The sequence below is a fragment of the Manis pentadactyla genome, chromosome 14, assembly GCF_030020395.1.
Source record: "Manis pentadactyla isolate mManPen7 chromosome 14, mManPen7.hap1, whole genome shotgun sequence".
In the NCBI taxonomy this organism is placed as follows: domain Eukaryota; kingdom Metazoa; phylum Chordata; class Mammalia; order Pholidota; family Manidae; genus Manis; species Manis pentadactyla.
Window position 1 is genome coordinate 54,103,496 of NC_080032.1, and position 23,820 is coordinate 54,127,315.

The following is a 23,820-nucleotide window of genomic DNA, read 5'->3' on the forward strand; positions in this document are numbered from 1 at the left end:
TCAGGAGATTTCACTAATATTTTCTGTGATTTTGATAATACCATACAATTTTTTATTTATTCAGGGATTTTGAAGCTTGGGCCCCAGCTCCGAAATTCCAGCCCAGTGCTCATGGTGTTTTAGTGTCATCATAAGCACACAGATGCTTAGTGATTTGGTGCCTCCTCTCCGCTCCGCTTTCTTCCCTCTGGCATTGGGTGAAACCTAACTGATAAATTCATTATTTCAAGAAGGCAAATGCCATACATGGATATTTACTTATGTTCTATTCTGAGGATCTTTGTAACTGCAACCACCATGTGAAGCCGAGTTGATCATGTACTTGAAACTACACAGATGGCATCTTGTTTTATCATTACACACAATAGGTTTTGTCTTATAGCTTATAAATTGTTGAGTATGGAAACCTGACTCCAAGGCATAGACAGCCTTCAATTTAAAATTATGTTTTCATATCGATTTAAAACAAAACCCACTTTTCATGATTACTAACAAACATTTTACATTTTGATGAAATAAAATTGACTTTACCATGCGTATACTCATGTAAAATACTCCTGCCTTTCATAATTCTGCTATATACTTTACAGCTCAAGGATTTGCAGGTTTACCTATAACACATTTATGTTCAGCTAGTATTAAAATACAATTTTAGGTTTGAACCGAATATGTGACACTTTTTGTTTCCAATCCAGGGAGATTACTCTGTACTGTGTGCATAACAGAAACTACAGAAATTGGGTCAGAATATGCTTAGAATGGGAAAAAATCCATTCCGAATCCTCTTCACATCTATTCCAATAAATGCAAATGTCATGGTTTAAAGCCTACAGAAAAAAAAATGTAAGGAAAGTAGCATCATGGTAGTTTCTGGTTTAATCCCACCTTGCTCTTTGTTTAACCAAAATAGATAAAAGGCAGAAGAAAGGATTACACAAAGGTTGATGCCAATGTACAGATTTAGGGAAATGATAATGTTCTTATATTTGGATGGTCTTTAAAAAGTAGGTGGTGAGTATGAATTGTAAACTGTTGATTAGAAAATATATTCATGTCAGAACTTTGGGAAAACTTAACTGTAACTCAGTTTTGCCAAACTTCCCTATGAGGGAAGGCTATCTTCCCATGAAAAGACTGCCTTTATTGGAATCTGCAGTATTTCTACCTTTTAACATTTTTCTCTCAAATCATTGACCAGTATGGTGTCATTCAGTCCACTAATCAAGGTGCAGGTATCACTGTCAAAAATTTACACTTTTTTGTAGGAATAGTGCAGCCTCGTTTAGACCTGATCTGTGGACTTTTCATCTTCAAGGTATTGACCCACACTACTTGGATGAATCTGATCATCTCCTAGGAGACTTGAATGTTGAGTTTCTATAAGTAAACCAGTTCTTTCTTGTTTGGAGCAATGGTGAAATTCCAAGAGGCTGCTAAGTGTGTGAGTGGATCAATAGCCATTTCTACTTATCCAAAGACCTTGATTGCAAGAAGATACGCACTTCAACAGAAACTTGGCAGTGGAAGTTTTGGAACTGTCTATCTGATTTCAGACAAGGAAGCCAAACAAAGAGAGGAATTGTTAGTAAAAAATACTTCATAAAGATCTGGAGTTGGCTGCCCTATGTGCAGCTCTTAGCTGATTAAGAATATGCATTAAAGTAAGAATTTAGTAAGAGAAAATATCCTTGGATAGTGTCTTCTGATAAGATTTGTAAATGCATTTCAGCAGGTGAGTATAGTACTCAAATGACCTAGAGAAGGGAAATGGGGTAGATGATGAGAAAATAAGATTTTCATGCATACCAGAATCATAACTACAATACTGCTTGCACTTAACTTGATTGGGACTTCTTGAATGAGAAAATAAAAATTGTTTATACTGACTGCAATTTTAGAAATGTTATAAAATGCCAATAGCAATTTTCATTTGAGATCAATAGGTTTTACTAAAGAAAATGTGGTCTTTTCTTTGGCTTTTTTCTGTGGAAGAGTTTTTCGAAGTCTGTAGTCATGCAGCCCTCAAATTAGATATTTAAACCAAACAGGCTCCCATCTAAAATTAGCTTACATCAGTGACACTCTTGTTATTACTTCCTTTCCTTTGATTTTTATTAAACCCTATAAACTTTGATGGTAGAGAAAAATCCTTAATGCTATAGGTCTCTTACAAAAAGGAGAAATCTTCATTTTTAGCTAAAAGTGTTTGAATTTGCTGCACTGAAAAGTTAGTTGGAACTGAAGTTAGGATAAGAAACTTGTACCTCAGAAACACAGAAGAAGGAGAAAGCAGAAGGAAGAATGACCTAAGAAATCAACCCTTAACTCCAGAAGATTCCCATCCCATAATCTGTCCTTTTATTCAGGGATTTTGAGGGTATTCTAAATTTTTCCAGCTTTTGCCCATTGGATAGGTAAGTGTGATTTAAAATCAGTGGGATAAACTCTTTTCTACTTCTACATATTATGTCATAGGACTTACAAAGGTAAATGTTATTGATGCTACTATTTTAAGAATCAACCTTTTAAATGGTCTCAATATCCAGAATTATAAAAAGTGGTTATCTAGAATTCATAGTTTTCAGTAAATTCCTACACACAGGATAGTGGCAGTGCTGGCACTTCTCTGGTGTCCTTAGAACATACCTTCTGACTCCTACCAAAAAGAATTTTTTTCCCATAAATCCTAAAGGTACTCTTTGAGGCGTTTAGAACAGAATGTCAAATTTCTGAAATTTACTAGAGAACCTTTAAGGAAACATTGCGAGTGAGACCCTTTTGAACACCACACTGTAATGACCATTTGGTTTCTTCAACTAATGAGGAATATGAAGAGTTTTAAGAGAATTCACAGGAAGTCTAGAAAGTAGATTAAAAGGATGTAAAGTAAGATGTATGAAGACCAAACTTGAGATGATGTAGTGATGTGTAGTGTGTGTGTGTATGGGAAAAGAGAGAGAATGAGAATAAGAATGAGAGGGAAGAGGCTGCTGGTTGGTTGGGAAGTGATTTGTCAGTGGCTCTTCCTGTACCTGAACTTGTGACTTGAAGTCACATCTTAAAACATGTGACTTGAGCTGAAGATAGCCAATGAAGCTTAGGTGTGTGGAATGAATCCAGTATTGAGGATTGTTGACAAATCATTTGATACCAGAACGTCTAATCTAGAATCTCTCAGAAAGGAAACATTTTTCATCAGAATCTGTACAATATATTACATACTGCCGACCTTCAAACAGATGTGTTTTGTTTAGCCCCCATAGTGTTTCTTTTTAGATCTAAATAAGTTGCCAGTATTTAAAAGTGGGCAGCTCTCATAAAAACTGAGCATTTCATCTTCTCTTGACAAAATCACAAAAGTTGGTAACTTTTGTTAACATCACTGCCTGTGTAGCTATTATGGCTGGACCTGGGTAGCGGCTGCCCCCTTCAAACAGACCCTGCATGCTCCAGTTAGCCACATACCTGCCACTCCTGTCTCTTACACCCAACAGTATCATGCCTTCCCACATGCCTACCTTTGTAGACATTTGATTTTAGAATTCTTTGCTAAAATCATGAAGAATCATGGATATGGTTTCTCACAAAATCCTAGAATGCTAAAAGGAAGGCAGTGTAGTGTCATGGTTAAGACCTCAGGCTTTGGAGGTGAACAGTTCAAGAAGTAAAGCCGGTCTTGTTCTTAAATTGTGAAGTTAAGGATAGCTGGTTCCTAATCTGAGCTTCAGTTTTCTTATCTGCAAAATGGATATAAGATCTCATAGGATTTGTATTAAAGGTGAAATTAAATATCTGTATATATATATATAAATATAAAATATCAAGATAAATAAATCTTGCATAGTAAAGGATATATATAATATATAAGTACATATGAGGCATATTTATAAATGAATTTATTTGTAAAGTATGTATAAAATATAAAATAAATTATAGATATCACATTGCCTTATATATATATCACTTAGTAACAGTCGAGATTCATCTTATTTATATACAATTTAAGGTAAAGGAATAATTAAAGGAAGCTTAATAAAACTGCAATTAGAACTCACTATTAAATGGGAGTTTTCCTTTTACATTTCACTTTTAAGAGAGAAAAATCTCTCAAACAAAGCAATCTGATACCAGCCATGTGATTTTTGAAAATGTCTTAAGGATCTTTCTTGAGATGGTAACAATTCTCTTGTCATCTATTCTTGTATTACTTGATGGCTATCCAAAATAAATTGGTCCTGAGAATGTTGACCTTTTAACTGGTTAAGAGCTACTCAGCAATTGTTATGTTCGATACACGTACAGAGACAAGAAACTGAACTCATATTTTTTTAGATTCTTTCCCCAGAGCGTTGACAGTTGAACCTGTGAGCAAAGCACATTAATTAGCACAACTCATTCTCCAAGCAGTTTGGCTAGGTGAGGTTTGAAATTTTGTTTTGCATATAGGCCATCAATATAGGGAGCTGGTTAATGTTAGAGATGAGTAGAAAACTAATGCTTTTTACAAAGATTTCTGTGTTATGAATCCTGTTCCCTTACTGGATCAGAGCAAATCTCAGATTGTTTTGCAGATACACACCTAAGGTTTTGAGATAATAAGAAAAATGTATAATTCCTTTACAAACCAGATTATCCTTTGGTCTCCCTTGTTAAAGGAGTGACTTGAGTAAACCATGAGTTCCAGCTGGACTGAAGGACACTTATTACTAGCCCCCATGGATCTAGGTTCATATAATATGCATGTTTAGATTTAATCAAAGAGCATGACAAAATGAAAGTTATACACGGTGCTTCCAACTTTTCCATCAGTGTTGCAATGCATCATTATGACACTTGGGGGCGCCAGTCCACCATTGATATGTTTTTCATATCCTACTGTGAATTTGTGAAATTTAATTGCAGAGGAAGTACCATGTCCCTTTACATATTTACTGACTTCCCGCATTAACTGTTGATTAAAATAGTTGAAAACAAAAGCTACAAGCATTACACTTGATTAATGTGTATTTGGAGAGAGGTTTTTTTGGCATAAATATTTGGCATTCCTTTTTTAGTTATTACAGTAGAATAAAATTAAAATGAGTAGTGAATGAGATAGAAGTTTTTTATTATATTTTGCATCATGAAATTAATAAAACAGTATTCATAAAAAATAATTATAGAAATTCTGGCCTAGTTGATGTGAGGTTATGATAATGTTAACTCATATTCCTAAAGATTGTTCTAATTATAGTTCATAATTTTATATTTTTGTGTTAAGCTGTCAAATATTTTTTTTTAGCAAACCCACATGATTTTGATGAGCTAAGAAGTTACTTTGGCTCAGCATACAGCATGTAATTTAATAAATTAGCAATGTTAAGGAAGTAGGTTTACCCTAAGATACATGACTGTACATGATGAAATACATGATTAATTATGGAATTATGGCCACAGTTGCAGTGCATTTCAACATTCAAATTATAAGCACTGTTTGGTGGTTATGTCTTTTCAAAATAACTTTCATCAACTTAATATACAGTGACATTATTATGCAGAGTTGATTTTCTGCTGTAGTCTTTTAGTTTGTCAGCTGTTCAGTATTTAATACAGTATATAGTATTTAATACAGTGTATATGTATTAAGTCTTTGCTTTAGATTGAGCACCGGGGAGGAAGCCGAAGACAGGAAATAAAGCTTGGCTTGTAAGAATGGAAATAAGTCAGCATAAGAGTAGCCATCTTAAGGGCCTAGAAGCAATTTTCTGAGTATATGACTTAGAAAGAAAAACTGGAACTGGGTAAGGCCTTGCAAAACAAGTTAATCATGAACACCGGGTGCTGGGCAGCTGTGACCCTTGGTCAGCTAACCTTGGTCAGCTAAATCATACATACCAAGCTTATCGTGCGGAACCGCCCTAACAATGGAGGAGTAGAGGAGTAGTCTTACCTTGCCCTTGCTTAACCCCAGGATGTATGTCTTGCAAAAATAATGTGCAGCTGTGGAAAATTACTATGAGTTAAGTGTTTTGAAAATGCTATATAAACCCTTGGCTTTGAGTGCTCGGGGTCCTTGTTGAAACCCGCTGTGTTGGGCAGACACTTGGACCCCAGCTAGCTGGAATAACAATAAACCTCTTGCTTGTTGCATCGATCTGCCGTGGCCTTCGTCTCCTCACTGGGGGAAGCGCAGACCGGAATAAGGCCGGTAGGTCTTACATTTGGGGGCTCATCCGGGATCGCGTGCCCCCCCCCGGAGGAACGACAAGCCAAGGATCAGAGGCTTGCCCTGGCCAGGTATTACTGTGTTTGTGTCCGTGTGTCTCTTGTCAAACCTGTAAGAACGTTCTGTGTTTAATCAGAAAGTGCCTTGCCGGATAGTGAGCACACTCAGTGTTTTTGTTCGTGAACAAACCTGAAACCTGTATAAGCCTGTGGGAGCTCCAATCTGTATCTGGGTCGGCATTGACTTAGGCGGACGCGCTGGCAGGTCACTGGCCAGGGTCTTGGGAGACGTCCCTTGCCCCTGTCTGGAGGATGAAGTTGTCATCTGTGAGGAAAGTCGGCTGCCGCTGCAGTCTAACAGGCCCTCAACTTACTTTCAGTTTTGCCTCCGCGGCCGCAGCAGATTCTTCTCTGTAGGCGCCTGTTTGTTGTTTGTCGTGTTTGTCTTAGTCTTGTTGACTCAGTCTGTATGTTTGTGTGTCTAAGTGTGTAAATGAAAATATCTTTCTACCTCCAGATGGTATTAATGAAATTGATTTAAAGACAAGCGCTTGTGAAAATTGGGCATTCTAAAACTTCCAGAAAATCTGATAAAAAATGTTAAGCATTAATGCTAATTTGGGTTTGGCTGAGTCGTGCATGTCCTTATAGTTATCAGCTGCCAAAGTTTACTTAAAGTCATTTAAGTTGATGTTACCTATTAAACATTTCAAGAAGATGCTTGAAGAAAAGCTTGACTTTGTCTAATGTTTAGTAAAAGTTTCCTAAGTAATCTGGCATGGTTGCTAAAAATAAGTAAACAAGTGTAGCAAATAAACATCTTAATAATAATAATACTGTATTAATGTGTAACGGTATATATATCTGCAAACAGCCTGAGAATTTTTGTGGTAACCAAAATTTTTAAAGTTTGCTAACTTATATAGACATATTTTGTGCCTAATGAGAAATTGTGTTGTAAAGCACATTTCCAAAAATAATAATATATGTTCATAGATGAAGAATGCTAGTGTAACAGTTTACGGTGGCCTGTTTTTCAGTGTTCACTGAAAGTTAAAGTATCAAATAATTTTAAGTTCTAATGAAAACTACTTAAATAAGGAAAACATTTCTCTATGCTAAAAGATGTATGTTTTAATAAGAGAAAGTATAAAGAATGAAAACTCGTCTGCATGCTAAAGAATGTGTTTTTTGATTAAAGAAAGTGGCTTTGTTCTAAAGTGCAGCTGTTTGTTTAGAGGGGGACAGAGAGACAAAGACAGAGAGAGAGCAGTGTGGTGCAGCAGCATGGTGCCTTTTGTTGTGGTGGATCCGCTCAGCCTGTTGCTTTGGGGGAGGGTCAGGATGTTTAGAGATAAGGTGAGATAAACCCAGTCAAGCCCCAGGCAAGCCCAGGCATAATTCTAACCAGCTTATGTACTTGAGACCATGCGGCAAATGAAGAATAAATTACTATATTCTTACAGATATAGTCATTAAAGGGCCCCCACTCATAAGATGGCGAACTTCCTGCTTCTCTTCTGGGTCCTCGGTTCCCGCCAGCACCACCTGAAGCCCAGTCACCCCTCGCCACCCTCCCAATCCCAGCACCTAGCCAATAGCCACCAGCCCAGTAGATGTGACACCTCAATCACCCCATGCCCCTTCCTATATAACCCAGCACCTTTCCCTAATAAAGCAGAATTCTCCGGTGAATTGCTGCTGTGTGTCGCTCCTTTCCTTTCATTGATGCCGAAACCCGGGAGACGGGACACCCCAACTGGGCCCCGTCTTCCCCCGACACCAGCAGCAGCTTGCCCTCGTCCTCTTTTTCTGGCGCTGGCTCCTCACACTCACCACTCCTCTTTGGCCTTTGGGTAAGTTTTCCCCCAGAGCGGGCCGCTCTTCCCCGAGCTATCGCAGCGCCATTGACCGTGATCGTCCGGCAAGGCCCTGATGCTCGGGGACGAGGAGGGAATTCTCCCCGCCTTAGGCCTTCACGGCTGCAGCAGACCCTCAGGCCCCTCCTCCAACAGCCATAAACAAGGTGGCTCCTTTGCTCTCCCTGCCTTAGGCCTTCACAGCTGCGGCGGACCCTCAGGCCCCTCCTCCTACAACCAAAAATGAGGTGACTCCTTTGCGGATGAGAATGCTCCCTTCCCCCACCTTCTGTTCCTTCTGCCGAAAATTCCTAGTACTAGGTACCTCGTGACTCCAGCACTCTGCCTTCTTAGAGAAGTCTGGGTGATGACCCACACTTCCTAAGAAATTCCGACTCGTATATGAGTTTCTGCAGACCACCAAGGATCATCGGGGACGCCCTTTGTCTCCTTGCGGTCTGCTCCCAGTCCGAGGTTCTCCGTTCGTCTTCCCCTGTTTGTCTCCTTCTCTGTCCTTTAGCCATGGGAGCCTCCTCATCCCTCCCTGAAAGTTCACCTCTTGAATGCCTGCTCAAGTATCTAGCCACCCTCTCCCTGATGCCTGATATAAAACCAAAACTTCTCCGCAAATACTGCTTCCAAGATTGGCCGACATACCCCCTAGACAATAACGACCAATGGCCCACAGGGGAAGCTCTTGATCCTAACATCACTCGCGATCTATTTAACTACTGCCAGCGCCTGAAAAAATGGAAGGAGATTCCCTATACCGAAGCTTTCCGCCTCCTCCTCCTGCCTCCCTCGCTGCTGCTGCCTCCTCTTCCTCCCGCCTCCCCCCAAATTCTCCTAGCCTGCAAACCGTCTCTCCCCCAGAAGCCTCCCGTTCACTCCCTTCCCCCTCCTCTCCTACAACAGCCCCTCCCCCTTCCTCCCCCACCATCTCCTCCCCCACCTCACCCCCCCTGCAGATCAAGCCTGAGCCTTTCAGCCCCCCTCTAACTAAGTCCCAGGAGCCTCCTCCGTCTTTGCCCCCATCACCTGTTTCTCCCCCACAGACTGAGCCAGAATCCTTCAGTCCCCCACCACCGTGGGTCTCCGCTCTCGAGATATCTTCGCCTGCTGCTTAATAGCAGGTCTGAAAAACGCAGCTCGTAAAGTAGTCAATTTTCAAAAGCTCTAAGACATAATTCAAAGGAGTGAGGAAGCTCCCTCCGAGTTCTTAGACAGACTCACTCAAGCTCTATTACAGTATACCAGCCTGGACCCAGAAACGCCTGATGGAAGACATGTCCTTATGACATACTTCCTAGCTCAAAGCTACCCCGACATTAAAGCAAAACTCAAAAAGTTAGAACAGGGCCCCGCTACCCCACAGACTGAGATCCTAACAGTGGCCTTTAATGTCTTCCATAACCTGGAGGAGAAGAAAGAACGCCGTAAACAAAAGGCTGATCAGGCCAATTTCCAAATAATGGCCCAGCTGATAAAAACACAACCTGGGTGCCCTTCTACAAACAAGCCCCCCACAGGAGCTTGTTTCAAGTGCAGAAAATAGGGACATTGGTCAAGGGCATGCCCCTCCCCCAGATCTCCTGCCACCCCATGCCCCAGATGCCACAAAAAGGGCCACTGGGGGTCTGATTGCCCAGCCACCCAAAGGGGAGGCTGGACGAACAACCCCCATCCTAAGCCCTCTGTAGTGGGGCTGGCAGAAGAAGATTGACGGGGCCCGGGGGCTTCTCACCCGACCATTTCCATCACCAATCAGGAGCCCAGGGCTACTTTAATAGTAGACGGTCGCCCCATCTCCTTCCTCCTAGATACAAGAGCCACCTTCTCAGTCTTGCGGGAATACCGGGGCCCTACCACGCCTGCCATTACTCCTATATTTGGGGTAGGAGGTAAACAGATTTTCCCATTAAACCCCCCCCTTTATGCACAATCCAAGACAATCCCATACCTTTCTCCCACTCCTTCCTGGTTATGCCCCAGTGTCCCATCCCTTTACTAGGACGGGACATCCTTTCTCTCCTCCATGTTTCCATAACTATATCCACTCCCACAGCCCCCAGTACTCCCTTTCTGATGGCCCTCGTAGCTGAGGACCCCCCTCTACCCAATGAAAGCTCCAGTTCTGCCCTCATACACCCTGTAAATCCCAAAGTTTGGGACATTACAAGCCCCTCCGTGGCTCTATGTCCTCCTGCCTCTATCAAATTATGTGACCCCTCTCAGTATATCTGTCAGGCCCAATACCCCCTAACCACTTCAGCCCTCATAGGCCTCCAACCCATCATTCAAGATCTTTTAAACAAAAATTACCTCAGACCCACTCACTCCCCATTTAATATCCCCATATTAGCTGTTAAGAAAACCAACAGATCTTTCCGCCTCATCCAAGACCTTCGCCTCATCAACATGGCCATCATCCCTAAGCATCCCTTAGTCCCAAATCCATACACCCTTTTTTCGCAGATCCCTGCCTCAGCCTCCCACTTCTTAGTCCTAGATCTCAAGGATGCATTTTTTTCTATCCCTCTGAACCCCTCCTCCCAAGAATTTTTCACCTTCACCTGGATGGACCCATACACAAGACGTTCTTAACAACTTACTTGGACAGTTTTGCCACAAGGCTTCTGAGATAGTCCCCATATTTTTGGACAGGTCCTAGCTCAGGACCTCAAACAGTTTCATCATGATCACTCCAAGTCCACCTTATTACAATACGTGGACGATCTTCTACTCTGCAGTCAGTAAAACCTACATACCAAGCTTATCGTGCGGAACCACCCTGACAATTGAGGGATGGTCTTACCCTGACCTCTTGCTTAACCCCAGGATGTATGTCCGCCCTGACAATTGAAGAATGGTTTTATCCTTCCTAACCCCAGGATGTAGTATATATGTCTAGCAAGAATAATGTATAGCTGTAGGAAATTACTATGAGTTAAGTGCTTTGAAAATGATATATAAACCCTTGGTTTTGAATGCTCGGGGTCCTTGTTGAAACCCGCTGTGTCGGGCAGACACTTGGACCCCAGCTAGCTGGAATAACAATAAACCTCTTGCTTGTTGCATCGATCTGCCGTGGCCTTCGTCTCCTCACTGGGGGGGAGCGCAGACTGGAATAAGGCCATTGGGTCTTACAGAACCAATTTTCCTGGGAAACAAGTTTAGTTACCATTGTAGAATCCTTCATTAAGAATCAACCTTATTGAAGATAGAAAGTTAGCATAAGTATAGCCATCTTAAAAAGCTTAGACACCATTTTCTAACCTAGAAGGAAGAAAATAGGAAAATATTAGAACCTTGAAAAACAAGTTAGTCAGCCAGTGTTGATTGTAGTGACCTTTAGTTAGCTAATCTCAATCAGTTAATCATACATACCAAGCTTACCTTACTAAGAACCACCCTAACATTCCGAGGGTGATCTTATCTCACCAGACACCCAGGATGTGGCGTCAGCCAAAATGTATGTGTTTTTTGGAAAAACAATGTGATGTGCTTGTGGAAAAATACTGCCCTTTTTGAAAATGCTATAAAAACCTCTGACTCCAAGTGCTCGGGGTCCTTGTTGAGACCCGCTGCGTCGGGCTGATACTTGGACCCCAGCTAGCTGGTCTCTGAATAAAATTCCTCTTGCTTGTTGCATCAAGAGACGCCTTCTGTGAGTGATTTGGGGCGGCGCTCTCCTCTGGGGGAATCCAACATTTGGGGCTCGTCCGGGATTGTGCGCTCGCCCCGTTTCACTCCTGAAAGTCGCCCTTGGAGGGAGAGGTAAGATTAAGTGGCGCCTTGAGTTGTCTGTGTTCTGTTTTCTGTTTCTTGGTAAGACCGGTCAGAATTCTGAAAAGGGTACCCTTGTCTGGCAGTCGTCCCAATCCCGTAAAGGGATCGAGACTGCGGTCAATAGACATACTTGGAGAACCGCAGGCTGCATCCCTGGGGGACACCTCAGGGAGATTGGAGGGCCAGGGACTCCTGGTGGCCTCTCATCTGTTTTTCCGGCAAAGTGAGTCTGATGAGATAAGGTTGATATTCGGGCGCCAAGAGTATCAGCCCACTGATTCTTTTCGGTTTTTGGTTAGAAATCTGAAGAAAACTAAGTGCGGCCACTGTGTGTCTAATCTCTGTGTGTCTCTGTTTTTTGTGTCCTTTACGTGTCTAATACTTGTTATACTGACCATGGGACAGACGGTAACGACTCCAATCAGTCTGACGTTAGATCACTGGACAGAAGTGAGAGCGAGGGCACACAATTTGTCAGTAGAAGTTAAGAAGGGGCTATGGCAGACTTTCTGTGCCTCCGAGTGGCCCACTCTTAATGTAGGGTGGCCCCCAGAGGGGACTTTTGACCTCTCCACTTTACTTGCAGTAAAAGCTGTTGTTTTTCAGAGTTCGTCTCAAGGACATCTGGATCAGCAACCCTATATTGTGGTCTGGCAGGAGTTAGTGGAAAATCTGCCACCCTGGGTAAAGCCCTGGGTGCAAAAGAAAATGAGCTCTCGAGTCTTAGTGGCCCAGGCTCAACCTCAGAGCAAGGAAAAAGAAACTACCAAAATTCACCCTGACACTCAAGATTTACTCATGGTTGATGATCCCCCTCCCTACCCTCCTGCCCTAGCCCTGGCGCCTCCAGCCCCAGCGCCCTCAGCCCCGGCGCCCCCAGCCCAGGTGCCCCCAGCCCCAGCGCCCCCACTGCCTCTAGCTTCAGGCACCGGGGCAATGGGACTGCCTCCGGGACCGGCCCAGAGAACTCGACACCACCGAGGGGCCGCAGTGGACCCGCCGGGTATTTTTCCCCTCCAATCTTATGGGGCCCCCATCCTCGGAGAGGAAGGGGACCCGCCATTCCAACCTCTGCAATATTGGCCATTCTCCTCTGCTGATTTATACAACTGGAAAGCTAACCACCCTCCTTTTTCAGAAGAACCTCAGAAACTAACTGGACTGATAGAGTCCCTAATGTTTTCTCACCAGCCCACTTGGGATGACTGTCAGCAGCTTTTACAGGTGCTCTTCACCACGGAAGAAAGAGAAAGGATCCTCCTGGAAGCACGAAAGAACATGCCTGGAGCTGACGGATGACCATCACAACTCCCTCATGATATAGAAAGGGGGTTCCCACTGACCAGACCCAACTGGGACTTTAATTCTCCAGAAGGTAGGGAGCGACTAACCATCTATCGCCAGGCTCTGGTGGCGGGTCTTCGCTGGGCCGCGAGGCGCCCCACCAATTTGGCCAAGGTAAGAGAGGTCAGTCAGGGAGCCGCTGAGGCGCCTGCAGTATTCTTAGAACGCCTGATGGAAGCCTTCAGGCGGTATACTCCCTTTGACCCCACTTTCGAGGAGCACAGTGCCTCAGTGGCTCTTGCTTTCTTTGGGCAATCAGCACCCAATATTAGAAAGAAGCTTCAGAGATTGGAAGGCTTACAAGATTTGTCGCTGAGAGATTTAGTGAAAGAAGCTGAGAAAGTTTATCATAAGAGAGAGACTGAGGTAGAAAAGGAATTGAGGAAGGAGAAGGAAAGAGAAAATAAAGAGGAAAAAAGGGATAGGAAACAGAAAAATTTAACAAGGATCTTGGCCGCAGTGGTAGAAGGTAAGGGTCACCCGCCCTCTAGCAGCAGAGCTAGTAAGGCAGGGCACCTGGGCAACCGGCCTCCTTTGGATAAAGATCAATGTGCATATTGCAAGGAAAAAGGGCACTGGGTAAAAGAATGCCCTAAAAAGCCACTAAAAAAGCCTCTGAAGAAGGTGTCCCTGCTGGAAGATGAGGATTAGGGAAGACAGGGCTCGGAGCCCCTCCCCGAGCCCAGGGTAACTCTGAAGGTGGAGGGGCAACCCGTTGAGTTCCTAGTAGACACCGGTGCTCAACATTCTGTATTGACTCAGGCAAAGGGCCCCCTCTTTGATAAAAAATCTTGGGTGATCGGGGCTATGGGCCAGAAACAATATGTGTGGACTACCCAGAGAACAGTGGATTTAGGAGTAGGATGAGTAAACCACTCGTTCCTTGTCATACCGGAATGCCCCACACCCCTGTTAGGAAGAGACATCTTAACCAAAGTGGAGGCCCAAATATCCTTTCAAGCCGGGGAACCTCTGGTGACCATTCAGGAGAATAAACCTTTGAGTTTAAGCGTCCTGACGATAAGATTAGAAGATGAATACCGTCTTTTTAAGGGACCGGAGCCCTCCAAAATTAGTCAGGAGTGGTTTGACCGATTCCCAGGAGCCTGGGCGGAAATGGCTGGCATGGGGCTCACCAAGAACCAGCCCCCTGTAGTCATAGAACTAAAAGCTTCAGCCTTACCAGTAACTGTGAGACAATATCCAATGAGTAAAGAAGCCAGGGAGGGATTATGCCACATATCCATAAGCTTATGGAACAGGGGATATTAGTAAAATGTCAATCCCCATGGAACACACCCTTGCTGCCTGTAAAAAAGGCAGAAACGGGAGACTACCGACCAGTGCAAGATTTAAGAGAAGTTAACAAAAGGACACAGGACATTCACCCCACCGTGCCAAATCCTTATAACCTACTAAGCTCCCTGGCCCCGGAAAACACCTGGTATTCAGTTTTAGATTTAAAAGATGCTTTCTTTTGTCTGCGCTTGCACCAGAGCAGCCAACCGCTGTTTGCTTTTGAATGGAAAGATCCCTCCACAGGAACTACTGGACAATTGACCTGGACTCGTTTGCCACAAGGATTTAAGAACTCGCCCACCCTCTTCGACAAGGCTCTACATCAAGACTTGGCTTTCTACCGAGCTTCTAACCCACAGGTAACTTTGTTACAATATGTTGATGACTTATTGATTGCCACCCCTACTCAGAGAACCTGCCAAAAGGCCACTGGAGCCCTTTTGGCTGAGCTTGCCAAATTGGGGTACAGGGTATCCGCTAAGAAGGCACAGATCTGCCAACAACAAGTGACTTATTTGGGATACTCCCTGAGAAATGGGAAAAGGTGGCTTACTGAAGCCTGAAAGCAGACTGTGACGCAGATTCCCATTCCCACTACTGCACACCAGGTTCGCGAGTTTCTGGGGACAGCAGGGTTTTGTAGACTGTGGATACCCAGATATGCTTCTTTGGCTGCCCCTCTGTATCCCCTCACTAAAGGAGCAGCCCCGTTTGTTTGGGGATCTGAACAACAACAGGCCTTTGATGATATCAAAAAGGCCCTCCTCTCGGCACCCACTCTGGCATTGCCAGACATAACTAAGCCATTTATCCTTTTCGTGGATGAACGGAACGGAGTAGCTCGAGGAGTATTGACCTAACAATGGGGACCTTGGAAGAGACCTGTCGCCTATTTGTCTAAAAAATTAGACCCCGTGAGTAGTGGATGGCCCACTTGTTTGAGAGTAGTGGCAGCTGTGGCCCTCTTACTTAAAGATTCTGACAAGCTAACGCTGGGGCAAAAACTCACTGTGGTTGCTCCTCATGCGCTGGAAAGCATAATTCGACAACCACCCGAAAGATGGATGTCAAATGCCAGAATGACTCACTATCAAACCTTACTCCTGAATCGTGATCGTGTGGAATTTGCCCCACCTGCCATCCTAAACCCGGCTACTCTGCTCCCCGATGTGGGAAAAGAAGTGCTTCATACCTGCCAGGAAATCCTGGCTGAGGAGGCGGGGACCCACCAGGACTTACAAGATCAGCCCTTAGAAGGACCGGGACTCCTGACCTGGTACACAGACGGGAGCAGTTACATCATGGGAGGTAAGAGGATGGCAGGAGCTGCAGTAGTAGATGATGACCGAATTGTGTGGGCCAGCGGACTCCCAACGGGCACTTCTGCGCAGCGAGCAGAGCTCGTCTCCCTGACTCAGGCTTTAAAGATGGCAGAAGGTAAGAGACTTAATGTCTATACTGACAGCCGTTACACTTTTGCCACCGCTCATATACACGGGGCTATATATAGACAGAGAGGGCTGCTGACTTCTGCCGGGAAAGATGTTAAGAATAAACAAGAAATCTTAGATCTGTTAGAAGCCATCCATAGACCTAGAGAAGTAGCAATAATACATTGTCCTGGGCATCAAAAAAGTGACTCTCCAATAGCTCAAGGAAACAGAAGGGCGGACCAAGCGGCAAAACAAGCAGCCCAGGGAACAAATATCTTATCCCTCCAGGTGTACCCAGAAGCCACATGTAGTAAGAACTTTCAGTATACCCCCGAGGATCTTGCTCAGATTGACAAGTTGGGGATCCAAAAATCCCCACCCCTTGGAATGTATAAGTCAGAAGATGGGAAAATTATCCTGCCCCAGAAAAAGGCAGGAGAATACTTAAGGCAATTACATCAGTTGACACATTTGGGGGCCAATAATCTAAAAACCCTGGTTCGAGATTCCCCTTATCATGTCATCGGTTTGGGAAAATTGACAGACGAGGTTGTAAGAAATTGTGTTCCTTGCCAATTAGTAAATGTGAACAAACATCAAGTAATATGCGGAAAGAGGCTTCGAGGAGATCGGCCAGGAGCCTACTGGGAAGTTGACTTCACTGAAATTAAGCCTGCTAAGTATGGATATAAATACCTCCTAGTTTTCCTAGACACCTTTTCAGGATGGACAGAGGCGTTCCCCACCAAAACTGAGACAGCTCAGATGGTGTCCAAGAAGATCCTTGAAGAAATATTTCCCAGGTTTGGGATCCCAAAGGTAATCGGCTCTGACAACGGCCCTGCCTTTGTTGCCCAGGTAAGTCAGGGATTGGCCAAGATCCTGGGGACAGATTGGAAATTGCACTGTGCATATAGACCCCAGAGCTCAGGACAGGTAGAAAGGATGAATAGAACTCTAAAAGAGACCCTGACTAAATTATCCATAGAGACTGGTTTATGTGACTGGTTAGTCCTCCTTCCTTTAGCCTTATTTCGTGTCAGAAACACCTCCAGCCTTTTTAAATTAACACCTTTTGAAATAATGTTTGGAGCTCCAGCTCCGCTAAATGCAGCTCACCTCCATACATCCTCTGAATGTGTGACTAATAAGTTTCTGCTTGAAAGGTTACGGGCTCTAGAAGCTGTGCAGAAAGAAGTGTGGGCCTCTATCCGAGAAGTCTATCGGCCAGAGGACATCTCAGTACCTCATCAATTCCAAGTGGGAGACTCTGTCTACGTGAGACAACACCGAACGGGAAATCTTGAGCCCCGGTGGAAAGGACCCTTCATCGTCCTTTTGACTACTCCCACAGCTGTGAAAGTGGTTGGCATCTCCTCCTGGGTCCATGCCTCACATCTGAAGAGAGCACCTCAACCAGGCCCGGATTGGTGAGTAATTCGAACTGATAATCCTCTTAAACTTCGCTTGTGTAAGGATGATTGTGTCACTGATGATTCTGATGGCCCAGTTACTCCCCACTCTTCAGGACCCCAACCCCCACGAACCTAGACTACTGACATGGCAGGTCTGTTCCCAAACTGGGGAGACAGTATGGTCCATTTCTAAGGTTGCTCCTCTTAAAACCTGGTGGCCATCCCTGCACCCTGATGTTTGCGCCTTAGTCGCTGGAATAGGAGGCTGGGATATACCCGAGCTTAGCTGGATGCAGGCAAACAGGGTCAGGCCCGCAACTTCGGCGTATTACGTCGGAGGAAAACAAGCCCAGAGCCAGAGTGGCTTATGGAGCTTTGGGTGCAGAAATCCGGCCGCACGCCAGCAGATAAAGACCACTACTTTCTGTGTCTGCCCCTGTGACGGACGAACCTACCAAAAAACCCAACAATGTGGGGACTTGCAATCTTTTTATTGTAATTCTTGGGGTTGTGAGACTACGGGTAACGTTTATTGGAATCCTGTGTCTGACTGGGACCTCCTTAAAGTAGCCCAGAAACGCACATCCCCCGACTGTGAATGGACAGGACTATGCATCCCCTTGTTGGATTTCCCCAGAGGAGGACGCCGCCCCAAATCACTCACGAAAGGCGTCTCTTGATGCAATAAGCAAGAGGAATTTATTTAGAGACCAGCTAGCTGGGGTCCAAGTGTCAGCCCGACGCAGCGGGTCTCAACAAGGACCCCGAGCACTCAAAACCAAGGGTTTATATGGCATTTTCAAAACACTTAACTCTTAGTAATTTTCTACAGCTGCACATTATCTTTGCAAGACATACATCCTGGGGTTAAGCGAGAGCAAGATAAGGCCACTCTTCAATTGTTAGGGAGGTTCTGCACGATAAGCTTGGTATGTAGGATTAACTGACCAAGGTTAGCTGACCGAAGGCCACAGCTGCCCCCATCCCGGTGTTCATGATTAACTTGTTTTCCAAGGCCTTACCCAGTTCTAGTTTTTTTTCTTTTAAGTCACAACTTCAGAAAACTGCTTCTAGGCCCTTAAGATGGCTACTCTTATACTAACTTACTCTCATTCTTACATTCCCCTCTTCTTCTTGTAACTATTTCAATCATGAAATTAGAGGTCATCTGTTTGGTAGTGCAATAGGGGAAAGGCACAATATGAACGGCGCAGTCTTAGCTTTTGAGGGTTGTCTTTGTCTAGCTGACGTGGTCATCTTGAAATAGAGTTTTTGAAAACGGTGCGTGGGTCAGCTAAACGGCGTTGGTGTCTCTGGACACGCACCTGGTCACTTTAGGGGTCTTCTGGTGATTTTTAAGCTGGAGAGGATTCTCAGTAGGTTGGGCTCTCTACGTGAGATGGTTGTCAGCTGTCTCGGCTGAGACAACGGGTTTCACATGAGATGCGTGGATCCAGGTGGCAATCTTGTCAACTTTGACTGCTGTTGGGGTGGTCAGTAACACTAAGTAGGGTCTTTTCTACCGTGGCTCAAGGGTCTGCGCTCGGTGTCACCTTACAAACACAAAGTCTTTAACTTGGAACGGGTGGGCTGCTTCTGAAGTGCCGGGCTCGTAGACTGCTTTTAGTTGGGTCTACAATTCTCTTTGGACTGCCTGGAGAGCTTTTAACTTATTATATAAATCGCAGTTGTCAGTCTGGGTAACAGGGAAGGGGTCTTTGAATATTAAAGATAATTTCTTTCCTTGATTTCTCTCTGGGACACTGGCGCCTTGGTTCGGGTGCACATCAAAAGATTGCATGCCCAGCCTCTAAGGTGGGCTGAGATATTGTCTATTTGCTAAAGAATCTTGCTTTTTACTATGCCGTCTACAGCTGGGTCTGTATGCTAAGTCAATTGCTCAGCTTGCAAAATTACCTAGTCAGATCTGAAGGAGGAAAGACAGCACACAGGCCCAGGCCCTCCAGTATGCCAAAGCGAATTTCATACACGATTACAAATGACTAGCATAACAAAACATGTGCTACTCTTCTCTATCTGGGGAACATTAACTGATCTCACTGAAGAATGATTCTAGAGTTTCATGTTTAACATAGTTCTAGTAGGGGGGAGTTCCAGCATGTAGTTACATTGCTCTGATTGCAAATATCCCGCCCCGCCTCTTCTAGAGGCTCTTACTTTATTCTGTCTAAGCCTATGGTCCCTGTCTCATTCTCTCTTCTACAGGTAGAGACTCTAGCTGCTGCTAGGGAAAAGGGGCGATGACCGCTCTGGCTGCTTCGTGCTGAGAAGGGGGCGCAGTAAAGGGTGCAGCTAGGTCTCTATCACTGGTCAGTTGAGAGGGCCTCAGAAGGCTGGCGCTTCTATCTTGGGTTTCGTTTCCATTACTATTTGCAGTTTTGTGGCTTCTAGGCAAGATAAAACAAATTGTGTTATTAGGTTATGTAGCAACATCTGGAGTTGGATTTTCTATTCTGGAAGGAGGCTGCATTATTGAAACAATACTTTAAAATTACTTTCATTTTTATTAGAAGTAACCAGGTTAAGAAAATAATTAACAGCTGGCTTGATTATTTGCACAAGTGCAGCAAGAAGAGCAATTGATTACACAGGGTCTTTTAAATATGCTTTGCTGGAACTTTTTGCAAGGAACCTCAGATTGAACTTTTAAAGGCCTCTTGAGTCCAGACAGCCAAGCCAGACCTGCCATCAGGCTTTGCCTGCAGTACCTGTAGATTTGGATGAATTCTTCTCTTCTCGAGGTCTCTGCACCTGCCAGGAAGCGACTTTCTTTACTCACCTGGTAAGGCTGCTGGGAAGTCTGCAAGCAAGGTACCAGGCTAGTTCTTCCAAGGGGCTTTGTTGGCTTTATAAAGTCAATCTTAGTTCTTTAAAGTTGTTCACATCTGAGTCTATGCACATGTCTCTCAGGTATGACATTCCAGCCAAAGCCTTGACAGTATAACCAGTGTTCTTAATTAGTCTTCTCACAAGGAAAGCAGATTCTTACTAAACTCGTGCAAATAAACATACTGCCATGGAATACAAAAACAGTCACCAAAAGTTTTTAAACTCTGTAGGGATCAGGTAAAGAGAAGGATGTCTCAATTCTGCTTATAAAGACAGCCATCTACTAAACTGTTGTCAGCTTAAGAGAACAAGCTTAAAACACTCTATCAGCAACATTCGAAACAAAAAGACACAAAACCATTTTCTTTAGTTTATGTAATCTTATGTAACTAATACCTGTTCTGCTGAAATCCAGTTCTTTACCAGTCCAGGAACAACAAAACAGTGACTATAAATGACAAAAAACTTACAAATGACAATGGTCAAAGATCCGATGAGAGCTCACTGTAAGACAGTTGACATAAGGAAATTCTGATATTTCTGTAATACAAAACATTCAGTAACAAAGTTTAGCATTATTTTCTTTGACAGTGCTTTCTTGGTAAATATATATATATATATCAGATAAATAAGCCAAATTAGTCAAATGCTTTCTCTAATGAGAAAAAATTCTTCTGACATGTTCCAGGGGCCCTCTGGAAAATATCAGAGTTAACTAGAGGTAAAAGCACTTTTTTGCATTTAATTATTTTAGAACTGTGTATCATTACAAATTTATTGTCTATATACCCAGCACAGTAAACGAGATATCTTAAAAAGGTGGGGCAGCAGGGGAGACTGCTGCTGTCAGTTTTTAAAGACAATATATACAAAGTCAAAATAATCTATGTTACCAAGCATTCTTGAGAGAATGGTAGCAGATGGTAGATTTTTCTGCTTTCATCTTCAGGAGGGGAAAAAAGCTACAATAAGAATTCACATTTAGCTGAAGAACTGTCCAAACTCAAGGCAGATTATAATATCACCAGGCATACAAAAGACCTGTTAGAGATACATACAAAGAATGAATATGGCTATAGTCAAATTCAACTTAAAAGTTTAAGCAGAATCTCAAATTTAAATGTCTCTTTCTTTCACACAGATATTCAGATTTGACCAGAAATATGTTTTGAGATGAAAGATCAGGCATCTTACTTCTTCATTTAGGGATTGAGAAATGATGACCTTTGGCTTTCTAACCAGCTATTTCATTCATGGCATCAATAGTGGGTTGTGGTGACATGGAAATGTATGCTGGATATTTGGATGGTTTAAAGATTATATACAATTAATAGCTTACAAACAGTGAAAATAATAAGAACATAACTCAGCATAAGTGTCCAAGACCAGATACAAAAAAGCAGAGAAAGTGCTTAAGTCTACAGGTCTTCCCTGAAAGCTTTAAGAATGTTTTACTCTTTTTTTTTTTTTTTTTTTTTTTACAAATTCTTACATGGAGTACAAATTCTTACATAGTGAATAAGTTACATGGTGAACAGTGCAAGGGCAGTCATCACAGAAGCTTTCGGTTTTGTTAATGCATTATGAACTATAAACAGTCAGTTCAAATATGAATACTCATTTGATTTTTAAACCTGATTTATATGTGGATACCACATTTCTCTATTATTATTATTTTTAATAAAATGCTGAAGTGGTAGGTAGATACGAGATAAAGGTAGAAAACAGAGTTTAGTGTTGTAAGAGAGCAAATGTAGATGATCAGGTGTGTGCCTGTAGACTATGTGTTAATCCGCGCTAGACGAGGGCAATAAACATCCGTGTATGCAGAAGATTTCTCTCAGAACATGAGGGGGGAGGTTCTAAGCCTCACCTCTGCTGCTCCCCATTTTCTCACCAGATGGCCCCCTGCGACTGTGCCTGTCTTAGGTTGTTCCTCCCTTGAGGAATCTTACCCGTCTCTGGCTAACCAGTCATCTTCCGGGGCCATACAGGGAAATGTGAAGTTGGTAAGTGAGAGAGAAGCCTTATCGTTTGAAAAGGTTAGCTTTTTACTTCTTTGCATATTTATGCCCTGTGGCTTCTATGCCCAGCATTTGTCTTGAGGTGTCTTTACCACTTGGAAGAATTATGATACTCGGTAAATTCGACATGTGGCACGAGTTCTATTTAAAGGTTGTGATTAGGTAGGAAGAAGAAAAGCTACAGAAGTAGCAGGCAGAAGAAAACCTGGGAAGATTGATTATTTCTTTGACATATCTTCTTGTAGAGTAACTTCAGCATGGATAGGTTTTAAACGACTAATTAAATTGTGCACACACATTAACATAATAGAAATATAGTTACCTAACCAAAGCATACCTGTAATTACCAGCCATCTCCAGTGAAACCAAGAAAACCAGTTAGGCACCTTAGGCATTTGTGAAAACTTATCTATGATATGGTGGATATTGTCCGACTGAACTTAAACAGTCTGAGAGAATTCAGATAAACTAGAACACCCCATTCCTGGGGACTGTTCATATCCCATATGTTCTTTTAACGATAAATAGTCTGTGGTTGTAAGATTTTGGAGTGCTACAATTTGCACTTCTCCTAAAGGAATGTTTTACTCTTTAACAGTAGATAGAGCTTATAATAGAATTTGCATAGCAACTTATAAGATCATTTGCATTAAAAAATATGGAGAGTCCTCCATGTTTTTTTAAAACATACAAACATATCTACAGCATATAAATTAAACAAGAAGACCTGGTGGTTCTCAAAAAAATCTATTACAACCTTCCTCAAAAGTGGTCACACGTATGCCCATCTAAACCTTTACAGTGAAACCTGTTTTTCTGGGAGAAACATAATCTTGTCCAGATTCTACACAATTTAATTTTTAACAATAAATTTTGGTTTGTTAACTTAAATAATTCAATTTCTCATGCCATGCAATCGTTTTCAATAACAAAATATTTCAAAGGCAAATAAAGGTTAAACAGTTGTTAACAAACTTTAGCTTTTAGTCTTTTAAATATTAAGATTTCATTTTTTAAAAAAATATTCTGGCAACTCACTGAGACTTTAAGCATGAGAAACTGCTTTGATAAAACAATTAGAGAACTCTTTGCAATCTTTCAACATTAAGAGCAGACTAACAGTTAAAGAAAACTGTTTTTTTTTGTGTTTTTTTTTTAACTGGAAACAAAATTCTAATTTTGCTGTGCACTTGATATCAAGACTCACTTGCTTTAATTTCACATAGCATGACTATATCTGTAAGAATATAGTAATTTATTTTTCATTTGCCCCATGGTCTCAAGCACATAAACGGGTGAGAATTATGCCTGGGCTTGCCTGGGTTTGTCCCGCCTTATCTCTAAACATCTTGACCTTCCTCCAAAGCAACAGGCTGAGCGGATCCGCTACAACAAAAGGCACCACGCTGCTGCACCACACTGCTCTCTCTTTGTCTCTGTTCTCCGTCCCTCTCTAACAAACAGCTGCACTTTAGAACAAAGCCACTTTCTTTTATCAAAAAACACATTCTTTAGCATGCAGATGAGTTTCCATTCTTTATACCTTCTCTTATTAAAACATACATCTTTTAGCATAGAGAAATGTTTTCCTTATTTAAGTAGT

At 42.8% G+C, this 23,820-nt stretch overlaps 1 protein-coding gene across 1 annotated transcript in view; it reads left to right on the forward strand.

The window, feature by feature from the left end:
• The first annotated feature begins 919 nt into the window (after window positions 1–919).
• NEK11 (NIMA related kinase 11) overlaps window positions 920–23,820 on the forward strand; it is a 356,448-nt gene continuing 333,547 nt past the window's right edge. Inside the window, exon 1 of the mRNA XM_036894778.2 lies at window positions 920–1,581. Coding sequence (XP_036750673.2) covers window positions 1,412–1,581 — 170 coding nt within the window. The 5' untranslated portion in view covers window positions 920–1,411. The remainder of the gene's footprint in view (window positions 1,582–23,820) is intronic.